General features: G+C 36.3%; 2 protein-coding genes across 3 annotated transcripts in view; one reads left to right on the forward strand and one right to left on the reverse strand.

Moving 5' to 3' along the window:
- Positions 1 to 2,391: 2,391 nt before the first annotated feature.
- On the forward strand, positions 2,392 to 6,141 carry tnfrsf13b (TNF receptor superfamily member 13B; the record flags this gene model as incomplete). Its single annotated transcript, XM_079398498.1, has 4 exons — positions 2,392 to 2,506; positions 2,583 to 2,699; positions 3,397 to 3,633; positions 5,951 to 6,141. 4 exons carry the CDS (start codon positions 2,392 to 2,394, stop codon positions 6,139 to 6,141), a joined length of 660 nt encoding a protein of 219 aa, XP_079254624.1.
- A 908-nt stretch (positions 6,142 to 7,049) lies between these two features.
- The window catches only part of LOC306858004 (ubiquitin carboxyl-terminal hydrolase 22-like), a 39,437-nt gene continuing 25,266 nt past the window's right edge, over positions 7,050 to 21,220 (reverse strand). The window contains exons 6-13 of one of the 2 annotated variants that reach the window (XM_079398339.1): positions 18,617 to 18,764; positions 17,303 to 17,408; positions 15,688 to 15,846; positions 15,490 to 15,616; positions 14,023 to 14,114; positions 12,444 to 12,506; positions 12,215 to 12,364; positions 7,050 to 9,928 (exon numbers count right to left, since the gene is read on the reverse strand). In XM_079398339.1, coding sequence (XP_079254465.1) covers positions 9,886 to 9,928; positions 12,215 to 12,364; positions 12,444 to 12,506; positions 14,023 to 14,114; positions 15,490 to 15,616; positions 15,688 to 15,846; positions 17,303 to 17,408; positions 18,617 to 18,764 — 888 coding nt within the window. In that variant the 3' untranslated portion in view covers positions 7,050 to 9,885. The remainder of the gene's footprint in view (positions 9,929 to 12,214; positions 12,365 to 12,443; positions 12,507 to 14,022; positions 14,115 to 15,489; positions 15,617 to 15,687; positions 15,847 to 17,302; positions 17,409 to 18,616; positions 18,765 to 21,220) is intronic. The other variant, XM_079398340.1, reaches the window with a different exon arrangement.

The raw sequence follows: 21,220 nt of genomic DNA on the forward strand, positions 1-21,220 counted from the left end.
GACCTTCCTGCTGCCTTCAGAATAGCTTTTCTGCCGGTTTCTGTAGGTTGTCTAAGAAACACTCGTCTACTTGAGGTCTATTTAAAAGAAGTGCAGGTGCAAGGATGTGCTCAGATGAGTGTGCGATCGGTTTCGCCTTCGACGCAGCACCGTGTCGGTTTAGAGTCTCTGTCAAATGAAACACTGTTTGTGTTGCAAACATCAGGGAGTTCATCTTTTGTTTCAAAACTTGAGCCATGTGTCCCCCGAGGATAATGCATCTTCATTTTAAACCTGAGTCATCTTTATATGAATAATTTTTCTCCCTCTGAGCTCGTCTAGTCATTTAGTTCTCGTTACAGAATGAGAGCATTCAGCTGGAGAATCATTTGTTTTAATGTGTCTTTAAATTCTGCTTTATGTGCGCCTACAAGAAACTGCCAGATGCATCACAATTACCTGAAACAAGGACTTGAACTAGCTTATGTTTGACATTTGACACTTTCCAGTCCAAACTTAGTCATAAAGCCCCTGCAATGATGCTCTGAAACAAACATTTGTTCAAAATATTATTATTAAATAATATGGCATTAAAGTATTTAAAATGTATTATAAAAATGTAAAATAAAATTATTAAAAACTAACATGGAATTAAAATATAATTCAACATGTATTGAAAAATATGCACTGAACTTATACTGAATATATATATATACACACACACACACACTAATCAACATTTGAAGTGGATCAAAACCTTTCAGGATTCAAGGTTTTGATCTATATATATATATATATTTTTATTAGTATTCTAAAATAATAATGACAATACAATATTATTCATCTATCTACACACACACACACACACACACACACACACACACACATATAATATATATATATATATATATATATATGCGCGCACACACACACACAATTTTTCAGTTCCAAAACATTTCCATGTTCTCAGATTTATTTGTATACCAAACTGGGATATTAAATAATCAAAGATCTTCAGAAATGTGATGTGTGTGTACTGTGTAGTAAAAGCAGTTGCAGCAGTGTGGTCTCCAGGGGCTCAGTGTGGTTTTATTCAAATCATCTGCTGGTACAAATAGTCCCACGCTCACAGAAAGCTAAACTTCAGACCCCTCATGTCTCCATTCTCACTCGAGGTAAGTGCTGCACGTGCTTCAGATTTACACACATTCACAATAATTATGAAGCTGATTTGAAACAATAATCCGGAAATCTACAAGTTAGTTTAATGCAAAACTTAATTAATGCAATAATAAGATCAGCTGACCAGCATTTACAATCCAAAAGTTTTACATTTTCCTTTAAAAAACAATAATAATATTGAATATTGTTTATAGACAATAACATAACTCATAGCATTTGCTTTTATAATTACAGTAGATGAAGGTTCAGTGCTTTTTTACAACCCTTCGGAATATATTACAAATATCTATGTGCCAGTTGTGTTCAGTTTATTGATTAGATGATGATGTATTATTATGCTTATATATATATATATATATGTGTGTGTGTGTGTGTGTGCTGTCAAACTATTAATCACGATTAATCACATCCAAAATAAGTGTTTTTTTTTACAGAATATGTGTGTGTGTGTGCATTTACTGTATGTATATATAAACACACACACGTATACATTTAAGAAAAATATGTTATGTTTATATATTTAAATATACTATAAATTATACGAATATAAATATATACATGTAAATACATGTCTATATTTTCAAGATATATACATGCATGTGTGAGTCTTTATATATACTTAAAAGTACATGCATATATTCAGTAAACAAATACTTATTTTGGATGCAATTAATCATGATAAATCATTTGACAACACTAATATATAAATATATATAATGTCAGTCAAATAAATAAATTTAATAAATTATTCTAGATCGAAGTAAAACAAGTATAACCCATGTTGTGTAAAATATATTCATGTATAATAAAATATATGTATATAAACTTTAGCTGTAAATGCCGATCTATATCTTGATCTATATCTAAGTAACGTCTGTGAATGAGTCATTTACGATCATCTTTGTGTGGCGGATGATGATCAGTCATGAACATGAGAAATGATAAGACTGAACATGAGAAACTAAAACAAGTCATTGTGATGATAATATCACCAAGGCTTTTTCTCGTTTTGTTTCCTCGGTGTGTGTCGGTTCAGTGAACTAGCCTGCAAAACTGACCAAATGTTCTCATTTTCTTCATTTTTTCAATTGTTTTCACGATCTGTCGCATTAAAAGCAGAAGTGTTTATTCAGCTTTAGTCCATTGATTTAATCTGTGAGTCATTTCAAATCAAGAAGGCAGTACTCAGTGTGTGTATGGGCTGTGCAGGTGTTTGTCGGGGCTTGAGCGATGGCACAGAGCTGTCCGGAGGGTCAGTTCATGGACAGGCTGCTGCGGGGGTGTGTGTCCTGCAGCATGATCTGTCACGACTATGAGATTCCCAAACGCTGCTCTCAATACTGTGGTAAGTTACACCGCCGTCTTCAGCTCACCTGTGTCCAGGGCATGGCCTGATGAAGGACTGTGATGTTGTGTGGCAGAGTCCTGGAAATGTAAAGCCGTGTCCGGTCAGTTCTACGACACGCTGCTGAAGAAGTGTCTGAAGTGCTCCGAGCTGTGTGGCAGTCACCCGGAGGCCTGCGCAGACGCATGCAGGAGTGAGTCAAGCATCTGCATCAATGAGTCACATGACCCTAAACACATCTCACAACAATCATACTTCACATTTTAGCTTTTCAATGCACAAAATGACATTATGAGTACTATGGAAGCTTAAGTTTTCTTAGAAGTTATAGGGTTAATTCTGACTTTTCAGAATTTTGAATAAAAATAATTTACATCTTGCAATTACGACTTTTTATTATTATTCTGCATTTGCATTTTACAATTTTGACCTTTTTCCTTGGCATTCTGAGGGGGAAAGTCATAATTACAAGATAAAGGCTGAATTGTTTTTAGCAGTCCATGGGGGTAACAAGCTTCATTAAAATACTACCAGCTGTCTATGCAGTCTAATAGTTAGAAATTAACCATGGTTTTATTATTGTACAATAATAGCCTATCCATGGTTTTTGGTGTAGGCTATTGATTACAATTTGCATAAACACAGTTTTACTAATACAAATACTATGGTTAGAGCAGCAAAAACAGTCATTTTGTGGTTACTATGGTTTAGTAACCATGTTTTTTTTGTTTTTTGCAGTAAAACCATGGTTCATTTTTGTATGGGATGGAAAATGATCTACAAAAAATAAACGTAAATTTGGATTCATTTTAAAAAAAGTGTCTGTTCTACAAATAAAAATGACTTGCATGTATATCTACACCTTTCTGTTGGCTGTGATCCAGACACAGGAGCGGTGTTCGTGACGCAGAGGCCTGAAGTGCAGCTGGTCCCCGGCAACGGGCGCTCGGTGTCCGGATCGGCGCTGTACTCGGAGGCGCTGCTCTACTCGCTGCTAGGCCTCTGCATCATAGTGCTGATGTTCACGCTGACCGCTGCGGTCCTGCTGCTGCTCAGGAGAGCCAAACACCAGCAACAGCTGGACACCAAGAAACAACAGCCCAACAAACACGGACAATCCTCCGAAGGTCATTCATACTCAGATACACTATGAGGGATCGCAAAACATATTCAACATTAACAAGTTTTTGTTTCATCTATCATTTTATATTATGGTAATGTTAATAAAAATAAAATATTATATATATACACACACACGCATACATACATACACACACATATATATGCATATATAGGGACAAAAAATATTTCTCCAAAAATATTGAATGTTTTTGGTTTAACTTTTGTTTTATTTATCTATCATTTTATATTATGGCAGCATGCATACACACACACACACAGACACACACACACACACACACACACACACACACACACACACACAGGTGCATCTCAAATTAGAATGTCGTGAAAAAGTTAATTTTTTCTTGTAACATTTCAAAAAGTGAAACTTAGATTCATTGCATGTAAAATAAAACATTTTTTTTTTCAATTTGTTTTTATTTTGATGATTAGAGCTTACAGCTCATGAAACTCAAAAATCCGTTTCTCAAAATATTAGAATATTTACATTTGAGTTTCAATTAATGACCATCTCTACAGTATAAATTCAGGGTATCTCTTGTTCTTTGAAACCACAATAATGGAGAAGAATGCTGACTTGGCAATGATCCAGAAGACGAACATTGACGCCCTCCACAAAGAGAGTAAGTCACAGAGGGTCATTACTGAAAGCTGTGGCTGTTCACAGAGTGCTGTATCAAAGCATATTAAATGCAAAGTTGACTGGAAGGAAGAGTTTGGGTAGGAAAAGGTGCAGAAGCAACAGGGATGACCGCAAGCTTGAGAATACTGTCAAGCAAAGCTGATTCAAACACTTGTGAGAGCTTCAGAAGGAGTGGACTGAAGCTGGAGTCAGTGCATCAAGAGTCTCCACGCTCAGACGTCTTCAGGAAAAGAGCTACCAAGCCACTTCTGAACCAGAGACAACGTCAGAAGTGTCTTACCTGGGCTGTGGAGAAAAAGAACTGGACTGTAGCTCAGTGGTCCAAAGTCCTCTTTTCAAATAAAAGTACATTTTGTATTTCATTTGGAAATCAAGGTCCCAGAGTCTGGAGGAAGAGTGGAGAGGCACAGAATCCATGTTGCTTGAAGTCCAGTGTGAAGTTTCCACAGTCAGTGATGATTTGGGCTGCCATGTCATCTGCTGGTGTTGGTCCACTGTGTTTTCTGAAGTCCACAGTCAACGCAGCCATCTACCAGGAAATTATAGAGCACTTCATGCTTCCTTCTGCTGACAAGCTTTATGGAGATGCTGATTTCATTTTCCAGCAGGACTTGGCACCTGCCCACACTGCCAAAGGCACCAAAAGCTGGTTCAATGACCATGGTGTTACTGTGCTTGATTGGCCAGCAAACTCTCCTGACCTGAACCCCACAGAGAATCTATGGTTTATTGTCAAGAGGAAGATGAGAGACACCAGACCCAACAATGCAGATGACCTGAAGACCGCTATCAAAGCAGCCTGGGCTTCCATTACACCTGAGCAGTGCCACAGGCTGATCACCTCCATGCCACGCCGCATTGATGCAGTAATTCATGCAAAAGGAGCCCCTACCAAGTATTGAGTACATATACAGTAAATGAACATACTTTCCAGAAGGCAAACAATTCACTAAAAATGTGTTTTTTTTATTATTGGTCTTATGACTTATTGTTGAGAATTGGTGGGTTTGTGTTAAATGTGAGGCTAAATCATCACAATTAAAAGAACCAAAGACTTAAACTACTTCAGTCTGTGTGCATTGAATTTATTTAATATATGAGTTTCACAATTTGAGTTGAACTGAAATAAATTAACTTTTCCACGACATTCTAATATATTGAGATGAACCTGTATATATATATATATACACACACACACACATATATATATACACATACGTATGTGCGTGCGTATATGGATTTTGTTTTGTTGACAAAATAGAGACAATAACAAATAAAATAATTCAAGGTCATATTATTCATTTATTTTTGTCATAACATTATTTTTGCAAATATTTAGTTAAAAATGTTGATTATTTTGACATTTTGATTTGAACATATTATAGTTCTACATACTTCTTAAAACATTGAACATGATTTTGGTATAACTTAGAAAGACGTTCAAAACTTTCATCTAACCTAAATTTTTTTTGTGCATGTATAATTAATATTATTTGTATAATAAAAATATATGGACAGTTGCCTACTTCTGTATAGCCTATATTAAGTTAACATTGTTTTATTTTTACAATATTTCCTGGTTCAAATGATGTTTTCTTGATTTAGTTTTGCGGTCTCAGATTGTGAATATTGAAAGTGTTTATGGGTGTTTATTGCAGATTCTCTGGTGGCTCGGGTGGATGAAGTGTCTCAGGAGGGCAGTGTGACTCAGGAGCGGCCGAGGGCCACAGAAACCTGCATCTACTGCTTCTCCGAGCACACAGACACGCTCTCTCACCCGCTCCAGATGCACAGCGATAAGAGCCGAGCGCTCAGGATCATCTGCTCTCCGACTCAGACCAGCATGTGAACAGAGTCACGGCACATATAACTGGACCGCGTGTCACTCCTCAACAATTCCTATGGAAAAATGACTTCAGCTTAGTTTTAATAAATGCTGTATTTTATAGAGAGCACAACACACTTTGAAGGCCTCTTGACTCTGAAAGTACCTCTCATTCAATTTCATAAAATTAATATTGTGTGTGTGTGCATGTGTATATATATATATATATATATATATGAGCGAGAGAGAGTTTTTATATAGTTTTATATATTTACACACAGAGACACACACGTATGAATAAATAAATCTAAAAAATAAAACTACATACTGGAATTAGCAATGAAAATACAATATGAAGTTATTAACTATAAAGGTATAGTAACATATGAATTTTGTTGCTGCTTCTTTCTCCTGTAAAATAAAGACAAAAAAGACAGTAAATAAAAGATATCTAAAACTTCAAGTCACTCACTGGTCACTAGTGAGCAGATCTGCACTTTCTGGTTTCCACGGTAACCCTGACTTCTCTGATTGGTGGAACTCACTTGAGAATTAAGAGGAATATACTCTGATCTTTAACACAGGGATGCAAACACATCATGGGTGAACAAGATGACAAAGACACGCAACTAAATTGCATGAAATATTTTGAAATATTTTTAGATTTAATTTAATGATGCTTTTTTCAAAGATAATTTTGTGTATTTGGTGTAACAGAATATGCTGACATGCTTTAATGTTTAAAAAACACATTTTTCAAATACTGTACCATCAGTGGTCAGGCCAAAAGTGGAGCGTCGTGGTTTTCACTCGCTCCATCACGAGTACAATTCATGCCAACCACCCATAATATAACTGAATATTTAGCAAGAATTCACGTTAAACATATTTAGCTAGCTAGATCGAAAAGGATCACTCAAATCAGAAAGAATGTGAAGGCTATGATGACTTTATTTGTTCCTTCTGAATATTTTCAGCTGACAGCTGGCTTTTTTTCCTCAGAATTGCGTGATATAAACTCGCACTTACGAGTTAAAAAGTTATAATTCTGAAATATAAACTGGCAATTCTAAGAACATATCAGCCCCCCCCCCCTTTCAAAATAGTTAATAATGTCCTTAGTTTTACCATCAGTTCAAGCCGGAGAGGGGAACAGAGTCGTGACAGACACAGTGATGATGCTCGTATGTGTTTGAACACAAGCTGCGGTTCTGTGACCATGTCTCCCTCTCTCTCACACACACACACACACACACACACACACACACACACACTCACACGACGTGCAAAACTCTGCATTTGAGCAGTCAGCAGCAAATACTTAAACTAATATCAAAACACAGTCGCTGATTCAGAAGCGCCAGATTGTCATAGCACAATCAGAATGACCTCCTCTCCTAGGTTCACGAAACTGTCGTCCATAAAATGTGTTGCTGTTCTGTTGTAAGTAATCTTAAAGCCAACTAAAGTGCTTTTGCGTTCACCTAGAAACACACAGCGTCTCCCTGAGACGGCTGCATCAACACTACTGCTGTTACTGAAACCATGCCTTCTTTCTTTGTGTGAACATTTGGGCGGCATTACACAAATATTTCCACATCGTGACGTAGACGTGGGGGTGTGTTTGAATGAGCTGTTTTAGGAAAGCGTGGAAGAGTCTTAAGAGACTTTAGTCTTTGTAACTTCAGGAATCTTATCGGTGCATAAACAGCTTGTAACCCTCCAGAGAGAAAGGAAAACTTGAAATCGCATCATATGACCCCTTTAACATCTTAATTTATTAAACATTGCCTTAAAAAGGACACATCAAATAAAGAGTGTTTTAAGTGATCTTTAACTATCCTTAATATATTCAGCCAACACAGACTTGTTTCTGCTGTAGTTCTGTTACTCAGCATCACTTAATGCACAGGTCTGTTTTTCTATCAGTTGGTTCTGTCCGTTGCTACAGTTATCACCGTCAATCATAGCAATGACTGGCACAACAATTTAGTGGATTCACGCACAACTTTTCACTTGCGTTTGTCACTCCTGAAACTGACGTTCAGTCCTATATGTTCAGATTTTTGATCAAATAAATGCAGCCTTGAGCAGAAGAGGAGACTTTTAAAAAAATCATACCAATACCAAACTTTTGATTGCCTGTTTAAAAAAATGTGTGTTTTATATAGAGTATATTTTCTTTTTCTTTTTATCACTCCATAAATCAGAAAATACTGTTAATAAACAAACAAAAATACATTTTCACCATGTTTTTAGGAATGAAATGTTGTATAAAAGCAGGTCAAAGTTATATAAACAAACCCCTCAATAAAAACCTTAGGAATAATGTGCTGCCGAAGCCTTTAAAGATACGGATTGATACTGAAATCTACAGACGTAAATATATAAACAGCAACAAAATAAACTAAAATGTGTATTTTGGATCTTTTTTTCTTCAAGAGGACATGTTATGGAAGCAAAAGAGCTCAAAATCTGGATGAAAAGCAATGGTTTTGCCAGTAACGTCTCGCCCTAAAAGAGTTTCATCTGATGTTTGTTCATCAGAAATAAAGATGGCCTTAAAAACGAGCATAAGAGACGCTGAATGCTGAGAATGATAAAAACCAGAACAAAGCATTGAAAGAACCTAGAATTAAAAGAGAAAAACTGGCTCAAACAGGAAGACTTCAGAGAAACGAACACTGAACTTCATCCGGTCGAGAACCAATCACACGACACAGCGCTTTTTCTTCACCATTTTTTTTTCCATTGATTTCTTTTACATACATTACATACTATACATAGATACATAATTAACATTTATAAAATCCATCCCCAAAGTCTTTCAGCATCCAGTTTAAACAGCATGCCAAGTTTGAGTACTGATTCAGTACACACACACACACACACACACACACTAACACCACCAACACACAGGTGCACACATACCTGCATGCGCACACACACAGATACAGATACACACACACACACACACACGTGGCTGAGGATAACACTGCTGAATCAAGCCGTGGTGGCGACAGGCATCACACAAAAGGAAAACGTCTTCATTCACAATGCATCTGAAACAGGACCGAACCCAAACCAAGTCCAACCAAAGACTAACGATGCGACGAAGCACAAACACCTTTCCATTCGCTCCGAAGCACGTGATGAGGGTATAGGACACGGAAACAGAAAGCAATGACTTATAAAAATAGATTTATATATAGATTTGCATGTGCAAGAGACATTTCCAGCCTAAAGAAAAAGACGATGAGGACGAGGGCAGTGAACGAAAAAAACAAATCAAAAGTGCTGGACGAGGACAGGATTTCCAAACTCAAGCGGCGAACGACGATATAGGTTTACGCTGAAGTCAATAACACCATTCTGTTGCATTCAGTACATCGATAATGCATACGAAGAAATAAAAAAGGAATATTTTCCCTTATATACTTCTCAGAAAATCATCGGAGGAGGATGAGAAAGCGCGACAGGCGTGAATGTTTGCGATTGGTTCTGGGAGAAACACAACAGAGATGTCAGTCTGTGTCTGTAGTGAGGTTCCTCCATCAGCTCCTCCGCGTTCGGTCAAGTATGCTCCGTGCTCAGTGCAGATTGGTTTAGCCGTGTCATTTTTTTCTTAATTACATGTTGTTGTTTTGATGTCTTTAGTGAGAAGGCTTCTGTTGCTGCCAGCTCTGGTGGGATGAGCAGGTTTCAGGCTGGACGTCACTCATAGGATCCTCTCTTCACAGCTTTGACTCGGCCGCTCCTGCGTCGCCATTATTTGTATTCAAGAAACTGCTTATGGTAAAATAACAAGTACCTGCAAAACAGGAAATTTTTATTTTTATTTTTTTAGAAACAGAAAAAAAAAAAAAAAAAAAAAAAAAAAAACTTTTACAAAAGGAGAGGTATTTTAATATAATTAATAATTTGTACTTTTATATTTTTTGTTTTTATTTTAAATTTTAGTTACTATATGGTTATATACAGTCATTATAGATTTTACTAATTTTTATTGTAAAAGTATTTTTACAAATGTGACCCAGGACCACAAAATCAGTCATAAGGGTCAATTCTTTAAATTGAGAATTATACACCATTTCCATTGCTGTATGGTTTGTTATGATCGGACAATATTTGTCTGAGATACAACTATTAGAAAATCTGGAATCTGAGGGTGCAAAAAAATCTAAATATTGAGAAAATCACCTTTAAAGTTGTTCAAATGAAGTTCTTAGCAATGCATATTACTAATCAGAAATGAAGTTGATATATTTACAGTAGGAAATTTACAAAATGTCTTCATGGAACATGATCTTTACTTAATATCCTAATGATTTTTGGCATAAAAAAAATCTATAATTTGGACTCATACAATGTGTTGTTGGCTATTGCTACAAATATACTGTGTGACTTATGACTGCTTTATTTCAATTAACATATTTCAAGTAAGGATTCTTACAGTAAGGCCAAGTAAGGACTTAATAAAAGTGAAAAAAATAATAATTAATAATTAAATAAAATCAAATAAATAAATAAATATATGTGTGTGTGTGTGTTATTTTGGTGCATCAGGTCAAACTAAATGAAAATGTTGCCCTGGCAAACAGCTGAAAGAGTTTTTTTTTTAATTATTAGCTTTTATTTTAGAAATAACTTATTTTAAGTGGTTTTAGTTCACTATAATAACCCTGTTACAGACTATTTACTATAATTTCTAGAAACAAAAAGTCTTTTATATTCCAATAATTCCATATTTAGCCTATAATGTAAATTATGAATGCTGCTGTACTAAATACAAAATAATAAACCAAGCAAGCAAGAATTATTATTATATAGCAAACACAAGCTCACTTTAAAAAGAACGAGATTTTACAGCAAATAAAGTTAATTCTAGTGCAGTAGGTTAAGAAAAACCAGATCATCATATATACATCAAAACTAATCACAACTAATTACGTGTGCGATTTTATACAGAGTAATAGTACACTGTAGTATAGAATGTCTTCACATTTATTTAACAATAATAATAATAATGCTATTATTATATCATATTAAACAATGTAGAAATGTTAATAAGTTACTAATGTGTGTAAAACAATAGTAAAATATTAATACAGTAGTACTAGCAGTAATAATAATGTCAATAATAATTATTATGTTAAAGAAATTTGTGAAAAGTGAATGACAACATTTTTCGATTTTTTCTAGACATCACATAATATTAATTTGTATTTATTTTATCATTTTTAATTTTAATTTATTATATAACAGCAACAACATCTATTGTGTTATTATCATCAGTACTATTATGAAAATTATATTTTTTAAGAAATTAATTTGCTAATGTGTGCAAAACAAAAAAGTACTGCACTATTGTATAAATACAGTAGTACTACTACTATAAATAATAATGAAAGAAGTATTTATCATTTATTGCAAGTGTCCCTGGTTTGATATTTAGTTTGTACTGCAGTGTGTGTGTGTGTGTGTGTGAGAGTGTGTGAGTGAGTGAGTGTGCGTGTGTGTGTGTGTGTGTGAGTGAGCGTGTGTGAGTGAGTGTGTGTGTGTGAGAGTGTGTGTGTGTGTGTGTGTGAGTGAGTGAGTGAGTGAGTGAGTGAGTGAGTGAGTGTGTGTGCGTGTGTGAGTGAGTGTGCGTGTGTGAGTGAGAGTGTGTGTGTGAGTGAGTGTGCGTGTGTGAGTGCGTGTGTGAGTGAGTGTGCGTGTGAGAGTGTGCGTGTGTGAGTGAGTGAGTGTGCGTGTGTGAGTGAGTGAGAGTGTGCGTGTGTGAGTGAGTGAGAGTGTGCGTGTGTGAGTGAGTGAGAGTGTGCGTGTGTGTGTGAGTGAGTGTGCGTGTGTGAGTGAGTGAGAGTGTGCGTGTGTGTGTGAGTGAGTGTGCGTGTGTGAGTGCGTGTGTGAGTGAGTGAGAGTGTGCGTGTGTGTGTGTGTGTGTGTGTGTGTGAGTGAGTGTGCGTGTGTGAGTGTGCGTGTGTGAGTGAGTGAGAGTGTGTGTGTGAGTGAGTGTGCGTGTGTGAGTGTGAGTGTGTGTGTGTGTGTGTGTGTGTGCGTGTGTGTGTGTGTGTGTGTGTGTGTGCGCGCGACTGACCCCTCGCTGTCCAGAACATCTTTAATGCTGGCTTTAGTGATAATAGCATCATCACATTTAAACCACTGGTCCTTGTGCTGGCGGATGAACGTGGTGTAATGACCGCTCTCCAGCGTGCCCTGATGATTGACCACCGCGAACAGAGAATACCTGCAGCAGACACACAGAGACGCGTCACAGGACCCATCTCCACACCTGATCACACTGAACGCAGCAGACGCTCACTCACTTGTTATCGTTGTTCAGCGAGTCGACGGGCTGCTGGTACTGTCCGTTCATCCGGCTCTCTTTACTGGGAGACAAACAGGACATTATCTTACTGTCTGCACTGACAGGGAGCTAGAACATGTCTTATCACGATCACAGTGAGCCAAATCATCACAGTTATCAGTAGGGCTGCAAAACAACGCGATTATAAATACAAAACTTGGTGAAATTATTTATATATCAGTACTTTTTGAACATCTCCAGCATATTTGAACAATACTGTGATAATACTGATAACTAGGGCTGCAAACGATTAGTCGCGATTAATCGATTCAAAATAAGTTTGTTTACATACTATATTTGTGTGTACTGTGTATATTTATTATGTATATAGAAATACACACCCATTCATGTGTATATTAAGGAAAAATATGTTCGATTTATATGTAAAATATTTATACTAATATATAAATTATATAAAATATTTATACTAATATATAAATTATATAAAATATTTATACTAATATATAATATATATATATATAAATTATGTGTTTGCATACAAATACATACTTTTTTAATATATACAGTACACACACACACACAGTATGTAAACAAAGTTAAGTTAGAATGCAAACTTTTATTTTGAATCGATTAATCGCGACTAATCGTTTGCAGCCCTAGTTATTAGTATTATCACAGTATTGTTCAAATATGCTGGAAATGTTCAAAAAGTACTGATATATAAATAATTTCGCCAAGTTTTGTATTTAAAATCAACAAACAATAAATAAAAAGTCTTTGTTTGCATAAACACTAAAACTAACATTACTGATGATGTCCGGATTTTAAATAACAGCATGACTGACAATAATTTATCTAATAGCATGCTCAAATATCTCATGTAAATGTTCAAATAAAAAAAGGTAAAGCTCACATTTCAGCCTTTTAGAAAAGAAAAGGGTTAAGTAAAAATGATAATTGATTAATAAGTGATGTATTTTATCTGCATAAACTATTTCAGTTTCATTCTCTGCAGTTTGCGTGTCTGCTTGCTGAAGAGATGCTCAGCTACTCGTCCGCGGCGATGCGTGTTGCATTAGTGCAGTCATATCTGACAAGTAAAATTTACATATGTGGTTTCAACAACCAGATGCGTTTACACATGTCCAGTTTGGAACAGAACACCTCCTGAAGTGATTTGAGCGATCAGATTTATATTACAAAACGCATGAAGTGACCAGGTGTAAACAGCCCCGATATATCTGTTCATTAAAATTAAGTTGTCTAATAGATTGTGTTTAACACACAAAAGAGTGGCACAGAAGTATAGCAATTCTACATTGATTTAAAAATAAAAAAAACTGCGCTGGTATCGGCTCGGATCTGATAAAATGGTATCGTTGCATCCCTACTGAAAACTGTGCTTTATGCTGCACAGTATTTATTCATCTAGAGTTGTTCAAATCGCGGTAATCTAATACAGTTTTAATGATAATTAAAATACAAAACAGTACTGCTAACTGTGGGGAATTTGATCATGATTTATTGTCAAAACGGTAATCGTTCCATCCCTACAGTAAGCACACTGGAGCTCGTACCTGGAGGCCATGAAGGGCGTCATGTCCAGCTCTAGAGGAAAAGACACATAGGTGGTGATCTTCCGCCGGAGCTTCGCCGAGTGCTCAAACCGCTGAACAGGAGAAACCAGAGCAATCAAACACAGAGCCATGAGTGTAAAGAAACACAGAAACAGAAGGAAGTGCACGGGTCGCCCACAGACCTTCTGATCAACACTCAACCCGCTAATGAAGTGCTGACTGTGTTTCCAATCTTTGAAAAATATTCAATGTTTTGGCAGATTTTGGCCAGACTGTACCGTTTCAAAGTAGAGATGCACCAATAGAAACACACTGTCTGATGATAACTACTTAGTAGCTGATAATTATGCTAATATTACGGCCAATTCCAATAAATATATAATAATAATAATAATAAAATGACAATATTTATTTGTTTATTCATCATGTAACACCAGATTACAGCAATGGCTTTATTCATGGCAAAATTAACAGCATTTAAATTTTTGCTATTATTACTATTATTAATAAAAATAAAACAAGAAATGTATATTGAAATTGACGTTCCATACTACTCTATGAAAGTACTCTACTACATACTCCTATAAAATAATATTGTTTTTACAGTAGTAGTAGTAGCAATGATAATAATACAAATAATAATAAAACCTAAAATAAATTTGTGAAAAAGTGAAATATGCCATCAAAACCAATTATGGAGTAATTTTGCTTTAAATGGTACACGGTAGTACAGAACTTTAATATTTCTAGACAGTTATCATTTAATACTTTAAAAAAAAAGGCAATATTTAATAATTAATATTAAAATGATAAATGTATAGAAATATTAAAATTCTATACTAATGTGAGTAAAACAAAAATAATAAAATATTACAGTAATAATAATAATAATGACATTTTTGAAAAGCGAATTATAAAATAAAACTAATTACTGTGTATAATTGTTTTTTTACAGCGTACAGTTTTATAGAATTGTGATATTTCTGTACATTTATAATTTAATATCAATATATTTCAATTGATAAATATTAATATTAATAAAGATTACAATTTAATAATATTATTAACAGTAGTTATAATATTTACCATTATTATTATCATCGTAAACTTCTGTAATTATATTTGTGAAAATAATAATAATAACACTGAATTCTGGATTCAAAACAATGTACAGTATTAAAATAGCCATTCATTTTTATATTTGCTAAAAACTACATTTAACAGTGGTATTAAATCTATTAGCATGTTTAACGTGCAAAGATTATCTAAACAAAACAGGAGAAATAAGCCTGTACAATTATAAATGCATATGATATTGCTCAGTATATAAAAATAATCAATTTTATCAGATATAATTTAAATTATCAATAATATTGACTTAATTGATATCTTGTATCCTTACTTCAAAGTGGCTCATATACGATGCAGTTTGACGTGTAAAACAGACTGTAATGCATGCAAACTCACTTTGAGGTGGAAACATGCCACGATAGGAAGCCTCTTCATAGTCAGCTGCTTGGTGGACTCCTGGTAACTATGGCAACCGCTGCATTTGATCTTGGCGCTACTTCCTAAGTGTTCGGGTCGAGTGAACCTGCAATGCAGAAGCGTGAGTCAGTGGCGATCGCAGACACGGCCGTCCGGTGCGTGCAGGTGCGTCTGTACCTGCGTAAGCAGTCTGTGAGCGTGGTGGCTCCGCTCGGGTGACCGTCTCCGTTCACCACACTGCCGTCGCTGCCCGGGCTGAGCGGCCAGAACGGGGTGGATGACCCCGGCAGATCCAGGCTGATGTCCCAGAACGGGTCTATTGTTGTGGAAACCCCACTGCGGACGAGAAAACACCAAATGTGACCCTGGAGCACAAAACCAGTCATAAGGGTCAATTTTTTCAAATTGAGATGTATATACCATTTCCATTGATGTATGGTTTGTTATGATAGGACAATATTAGGCCGAGATACAACTATTTGAAAATCTGGAATCTGAGGGAGCAAAAAAATCTAAATATTGAGAAAATCTCCTTTAAAGTTATTCAAATGAAGTTCTCAGCAATGCATATTACTACAGTAGGAAATGTACACAATATCTTGATTTAACAATCTTTACTTAATATCCAGATTTTTGGCATAAAAAAAAAAAGGATAATTTTGACTCCTACAATGTATTGTTGGCTATTGCTACAAATATACCTGTTACTAATGACTGCTTTTGTGCTCACAAATAATCAGCAAAAAGAGCAGCGCTTCTGTCTGCTTGTCAGTTCTTGTACTGCACAGCCTGAAAAGAACTCTAATTAGGTGGAAGTCATTAAACCTGCACTTGATAGACGCAGCAGGACCTGAATGGACGGAGTGCAGTACCTCTGTTAAACACCGGGTGGAGCATCAATGACCTGTGCATTTCACACAGGATCTGAACACTCCTGGGTATTTAAGTGGAATTCAAACTGGGTTACATATAGAACACAGGACACAGGCACCGGCTCCGTTCCAAAACCTAGTGCGCTGCCTACGTAGGGAGCATTTTAAGGCAACACAGATTTGATTGGCGTTTCAAAAAGTAGGATGGATAACTGCTGCCTACTAAGATACCACACGTGGACCTCAAAATTAAATGCTGATTGTATACCTAATTTATTCAATACCAAAAAGTACTGATAAAAAGTTAAAATAAGTATTAATCAAATATAATTTACATGCATCTATTTTCAAATTATATATTTTAACGAATATTTTCTGCAAAAAAAGTACTGATACAAATTCTAATAAATTACATACTGAATACTTAAATACTGTGTAAAATATTTAAATGGACAAATGTTTATTATATTTGTGTGCAAGAAAAGTACTGATAAAAACTTCAAAAACATTAAATTTAACATTTAAATAACACAAAAATATTTAGTTTCCCAATACTTTTGGTGCAAAAAAGTACTGAGAAACAATTCTAATAAATTAAATATAAAAACTGTGTAAAATACTAAATTAAATATTTTTCTTTATTTTGTGTGAGCAAAAATTACAGATAAAAATTTGAATAAATTAAATACTGTAGAAAATTAATTAAATAATAAATATATTTCTTATATTTGTGTGTGCAAAAAGCACTGCTAAAATGTGAATGACAGAACTTCTTATTTTTGGGAGAACTGTCCCTATAAAAAAAATACCTTATTCACAAACAAACTAGCAGACTAACACATTCAATTCAATGCATCCATTTAAGCAAGAACAGATGCATGAGCGACTGATACGGAGATCGGCTCTGCGTCGGCTCTTACTGGCAGACTTGGCAGGTGACGTCAGACTGCAGGCCTCCTGTGAAGATTTGGTCAATGATGCAGTTGCAGTGGTTTGGGTTGTTGGCTTTTTTCCCATTGTCATCTCCTTAGTGGACATGGAAGCAGCATGTGAACACACACACAGAGAGAGAAAGAGAAGGTCTGATTAGAAAGCAGCACTCTGTTTGCTGCAGAAACACCCCTCCCTTCACTTTCACACTGCAGGAGGAAGACTGAGGTCCGTCTCACTTCCTCTCCAGAGCGTCTGATTCTGCCACTATCTGACCCGGACTCTTTGGATTAATAAACTATTTATTAGGGATGTCATAATGCTGACCTACTTAAAGGGATAGTTCAGCTCTATCACACACACGCACACACTGGTTGCTGGTATCCATTGATATCCACAGTAGGGAGAAAAAGCTACAGAAACTGGTAGCATTCGTCAAAATATCTTTTTTTTTGTATTCAGCAGAAGAAGAAAACTCACAGGTTTGAAACAATATGAGGATGAGTAAATGACAGAATTAAAATTGTTGAGTGAACTATCCCTTTAAAAGGTAAATCTATGTAATTTTCTCAATGTTAAAATACTTTTTCTACCAAAACGTCGCTCTTTGTTTGAGCATCAGATCAGGCACACTGGCTCCACCAATGGCGTTATTCTGGGGCGGGACTTTATGTTTGTCCAGCCAATGGCAGTCGATGTGGCTCAGAATCCACACACTTCCTCTTTAACAGCTCAATCTCAATCTGCAAGCTCATTCTGTTCCGGCTCGTCCTGCTTTCCCACAGCAGATGAGCTCCGGAATACAGCTGTCACTATTAACACGCGTCACGCAGCCTTCCTTCATTACCTCTCCGTACCACCCTTTTCATCTCAAAACTAGCCAGGTGGGACTAATATGATTAACTGGCTAATTCTGCGTTTCACTCAATTCGGAAAGATGACATTTGCAGCTTCCTACTGGATAAAGTGCTACAGATTTTGAAGACGGCCTTCCAACTCAGCACACAAACATGGTGAATGAATTACAAAATGAAGACTAAACAGTCATTGAAAATAGAGTTGACCGAAACAAATAGCAGTTTACAGAGACAGCTGTGCAAAACATGGTAAATGATGGATCTTACACCTATAGAATACATGCACTGCAGTAAATTGCATCCAGCAAAATGACTAACAAATCAAGTAATGCTGAAATTTCACAATCAAGTAAAATCCCACATTCAACTCTGAACGAAGTGGTTTAACACAGCTGTCCCCTGATTGGCTGCTCCACTGAAGCAGTGGCGTCTGATTGGCTGCAGTACCTTTGCAGTGTCTGTGAAGCACATCCAGAGCAGCGATGAGGAACTCGTGAGCGTCCTGCTGCTCGTAGCCAGCGAGGTGTCGGGCGTGAGTCCAGACCAGGTGCAGCAGCCGGAAGGGAATGTGAGGAGAGCGGTGACCCGAGTAGAACTACAGGAGAGAAGGACGATATGCACGAGAGTAAAGTTTAAAGCATCATGAAACCCCCTGCTTCTGCACTGGTCTTTCACACCTTAGATCTGAAAAAGACTCCAGATATAGGCGTGTAAAACTGTAGAAAGGTGGGACTATAGAGGGGAGAAAACAACCAACTGATCTACAACACACTCATTATACAGACAAATGTGACTCTGGACCACAAAACCAGTCATAAGGGTCAATTTTGTTTAAAATTAGATTTATAAATCCATTGATGTATGGTTTGTTAGGATAGGATAATATTTGGCTGAGATACAACTATTGAAAATCTGGAATCTGGAATCTGAGGGTGCAAAAATAAATCAAAATATAGAGAAACATTGCCTTTAAAGTTGTCCAAATTAAGTTCTTAGCGATGCATATTACTAATCAAAAATGAAGTTTTGATATACAGTGCAGGTACAGTACAGGACAGTTGAACATAAGGCAGATATAAAAGATTAAAAGCTATTATTTAGTTGCAGATCCCTTGCACACAATCACAGCAGTGAGTCTGTGACCCATAGACATCACCAGACTCTTGCTCTCATCCTTTGAAATACTTTTCCCAGCCTTTAATGCAGCCAATCCCAATTGTTGCTTGTTTTGGGGAGTTTCTGGCTTTACTCTCCTCTTCAGCTGGTGTTCGATCAGATTTAAATCTGGAGATTGACTTGGGCAATCTAACACTTTCCATTTCTTTGCCCTTATAAACTCCTTGACTGAACTGGCAAGATTCCTTGGTTGGCAAGATGGTTTTGTACCCTTCCAAATTCATTCTGCTACTGTCATCATACATTAAGTGATCAGTAAAGTTGAGAGGGCCTGTTCCAGAGACAGCCATGCATGCCCATGCCATGACACCACCTCCACCATGCTTTACAGATGAGGCTGTATGCTTGGGATCATTGCAGTTCCATTTTTTCTCCACATTTTTGTTTTCCCATCACTTAGATAAAGGTTCATCTTTGTCTCATCGGTCCATAAACACAGTTCCAAAACTCTTCTGGCTCACCTTTGTGCTTTTTTGCAAACTCTACTCTTGTCTTTCTATGTTTGGTGCTGGTCAGAGGTTTGCATCTTGCTGTGTAGCATCTGTAATTCTGTGTCAAAAGTCTCCTGAGGACAGTAGATTGTCAGAGCATCACCCAGCTTTCTGGAAGTTGTTGCTGATTTTACAGACACGTCTTTTAGGATTCATTTTCACAGCTTTTATGATTTGTCTGTCATCAACTACTGTTGTTTTCTCAGCCGATCTGATAGTTGTTGGTTGCTGGTGGTTTCCAAACTCTTGATTTCTACATGTCCTTTGTTTTTGCTAGAGCTCTAACTGACTTCCTCTTTTCTTTTAGCATCTAAATCACTTGCTTTTCTCTCAGAGTCAGCTCCCTCATCTTCATCCTGGTTTGTGTGTGTCATCATCGAATGCAAGATTCAGAATACAGTAATGGATATAACTGATACGACACATTCCCTGCTTTTAATATCTGAAGAATTAATGCAACAGGACACAGCTGATCACTTAGAAAGACCTGAGAGGCAACTGTTACAATACTTATGCTCACATCAGATAGAGAGATGAAACTCTTAAAGTGCTGAACTTCTTAGCTGCTAAAACATGTATGTGTTGAAACGGCTAATAATAAAATGTGACATTCTGTAGTTTTGTCTCATATTCATCTTTTAATCATATTTGTAAATGTCTTGACTCCACCACCAACAGAGCAATTTTGTCTTTACTGTTCCAATACTTTTGGAGGGCACTGGATTTACGGTAGGAAATTTACTAAATATCTTCATGGAACATGATCTTTACTTAATGATTTTTGTCATAAAAGAAAACTGATCATTTTGACACATACAGTGTATTGTTGGCTATTGCTACAAATATACCTGTGCTACTGATGACTGCTTCTGTGCTGCCGGGCCACATATGAATATTAAAATATATTTAAAAAAGAAAGAATAAAGGCAGTTACTTTTTGAATTGTTGTTGATTTGTTGAATATTTGGAGTATATCTTTGTTTGCTGTGCATCACAATAATTCGTCGTGTCACTGCGTTCATGATCAGAACTGTATCAGAGCCCTTGTGCATCTTTTATTTGAAGATGACGTGATGTGCACATACACTGTGCTGGTTCATGTTTGGAGCACGAGATAATATGAAATACGTTCACAAACTTGAAATACGCTAGCTCCGGTCCAGATATGAAATATGATATGTTGTGCAGTTAAACTTATGTTACATTAAAGGGACAGTTCACCCAAAAATTGTGTCATCATTTACTCAGCCTCAAGTATTTCCAATCCTGTATGAATGTGTTTGTTCTGCTGAACACAAAGGAAGATATTTGGAAGAAAGTTTGTAATCAGGCTGTTTAGGGGCACAATTGACTTCAATAGTAGGAAAAAAATACTATGGAAGTC

Source organism: Barbus barbus (genome assembly GCF_936440315.1).
Source record: "Barbus barbus genome assembly, chromosome: 38".
In the NCBI taxonomy this organism is placed as follows: Eukaryota; Metazoa; Chordata; class Actinopteri; order Cypriniformes; family Cyprinidae; genus Barbus; species Barbus barbus.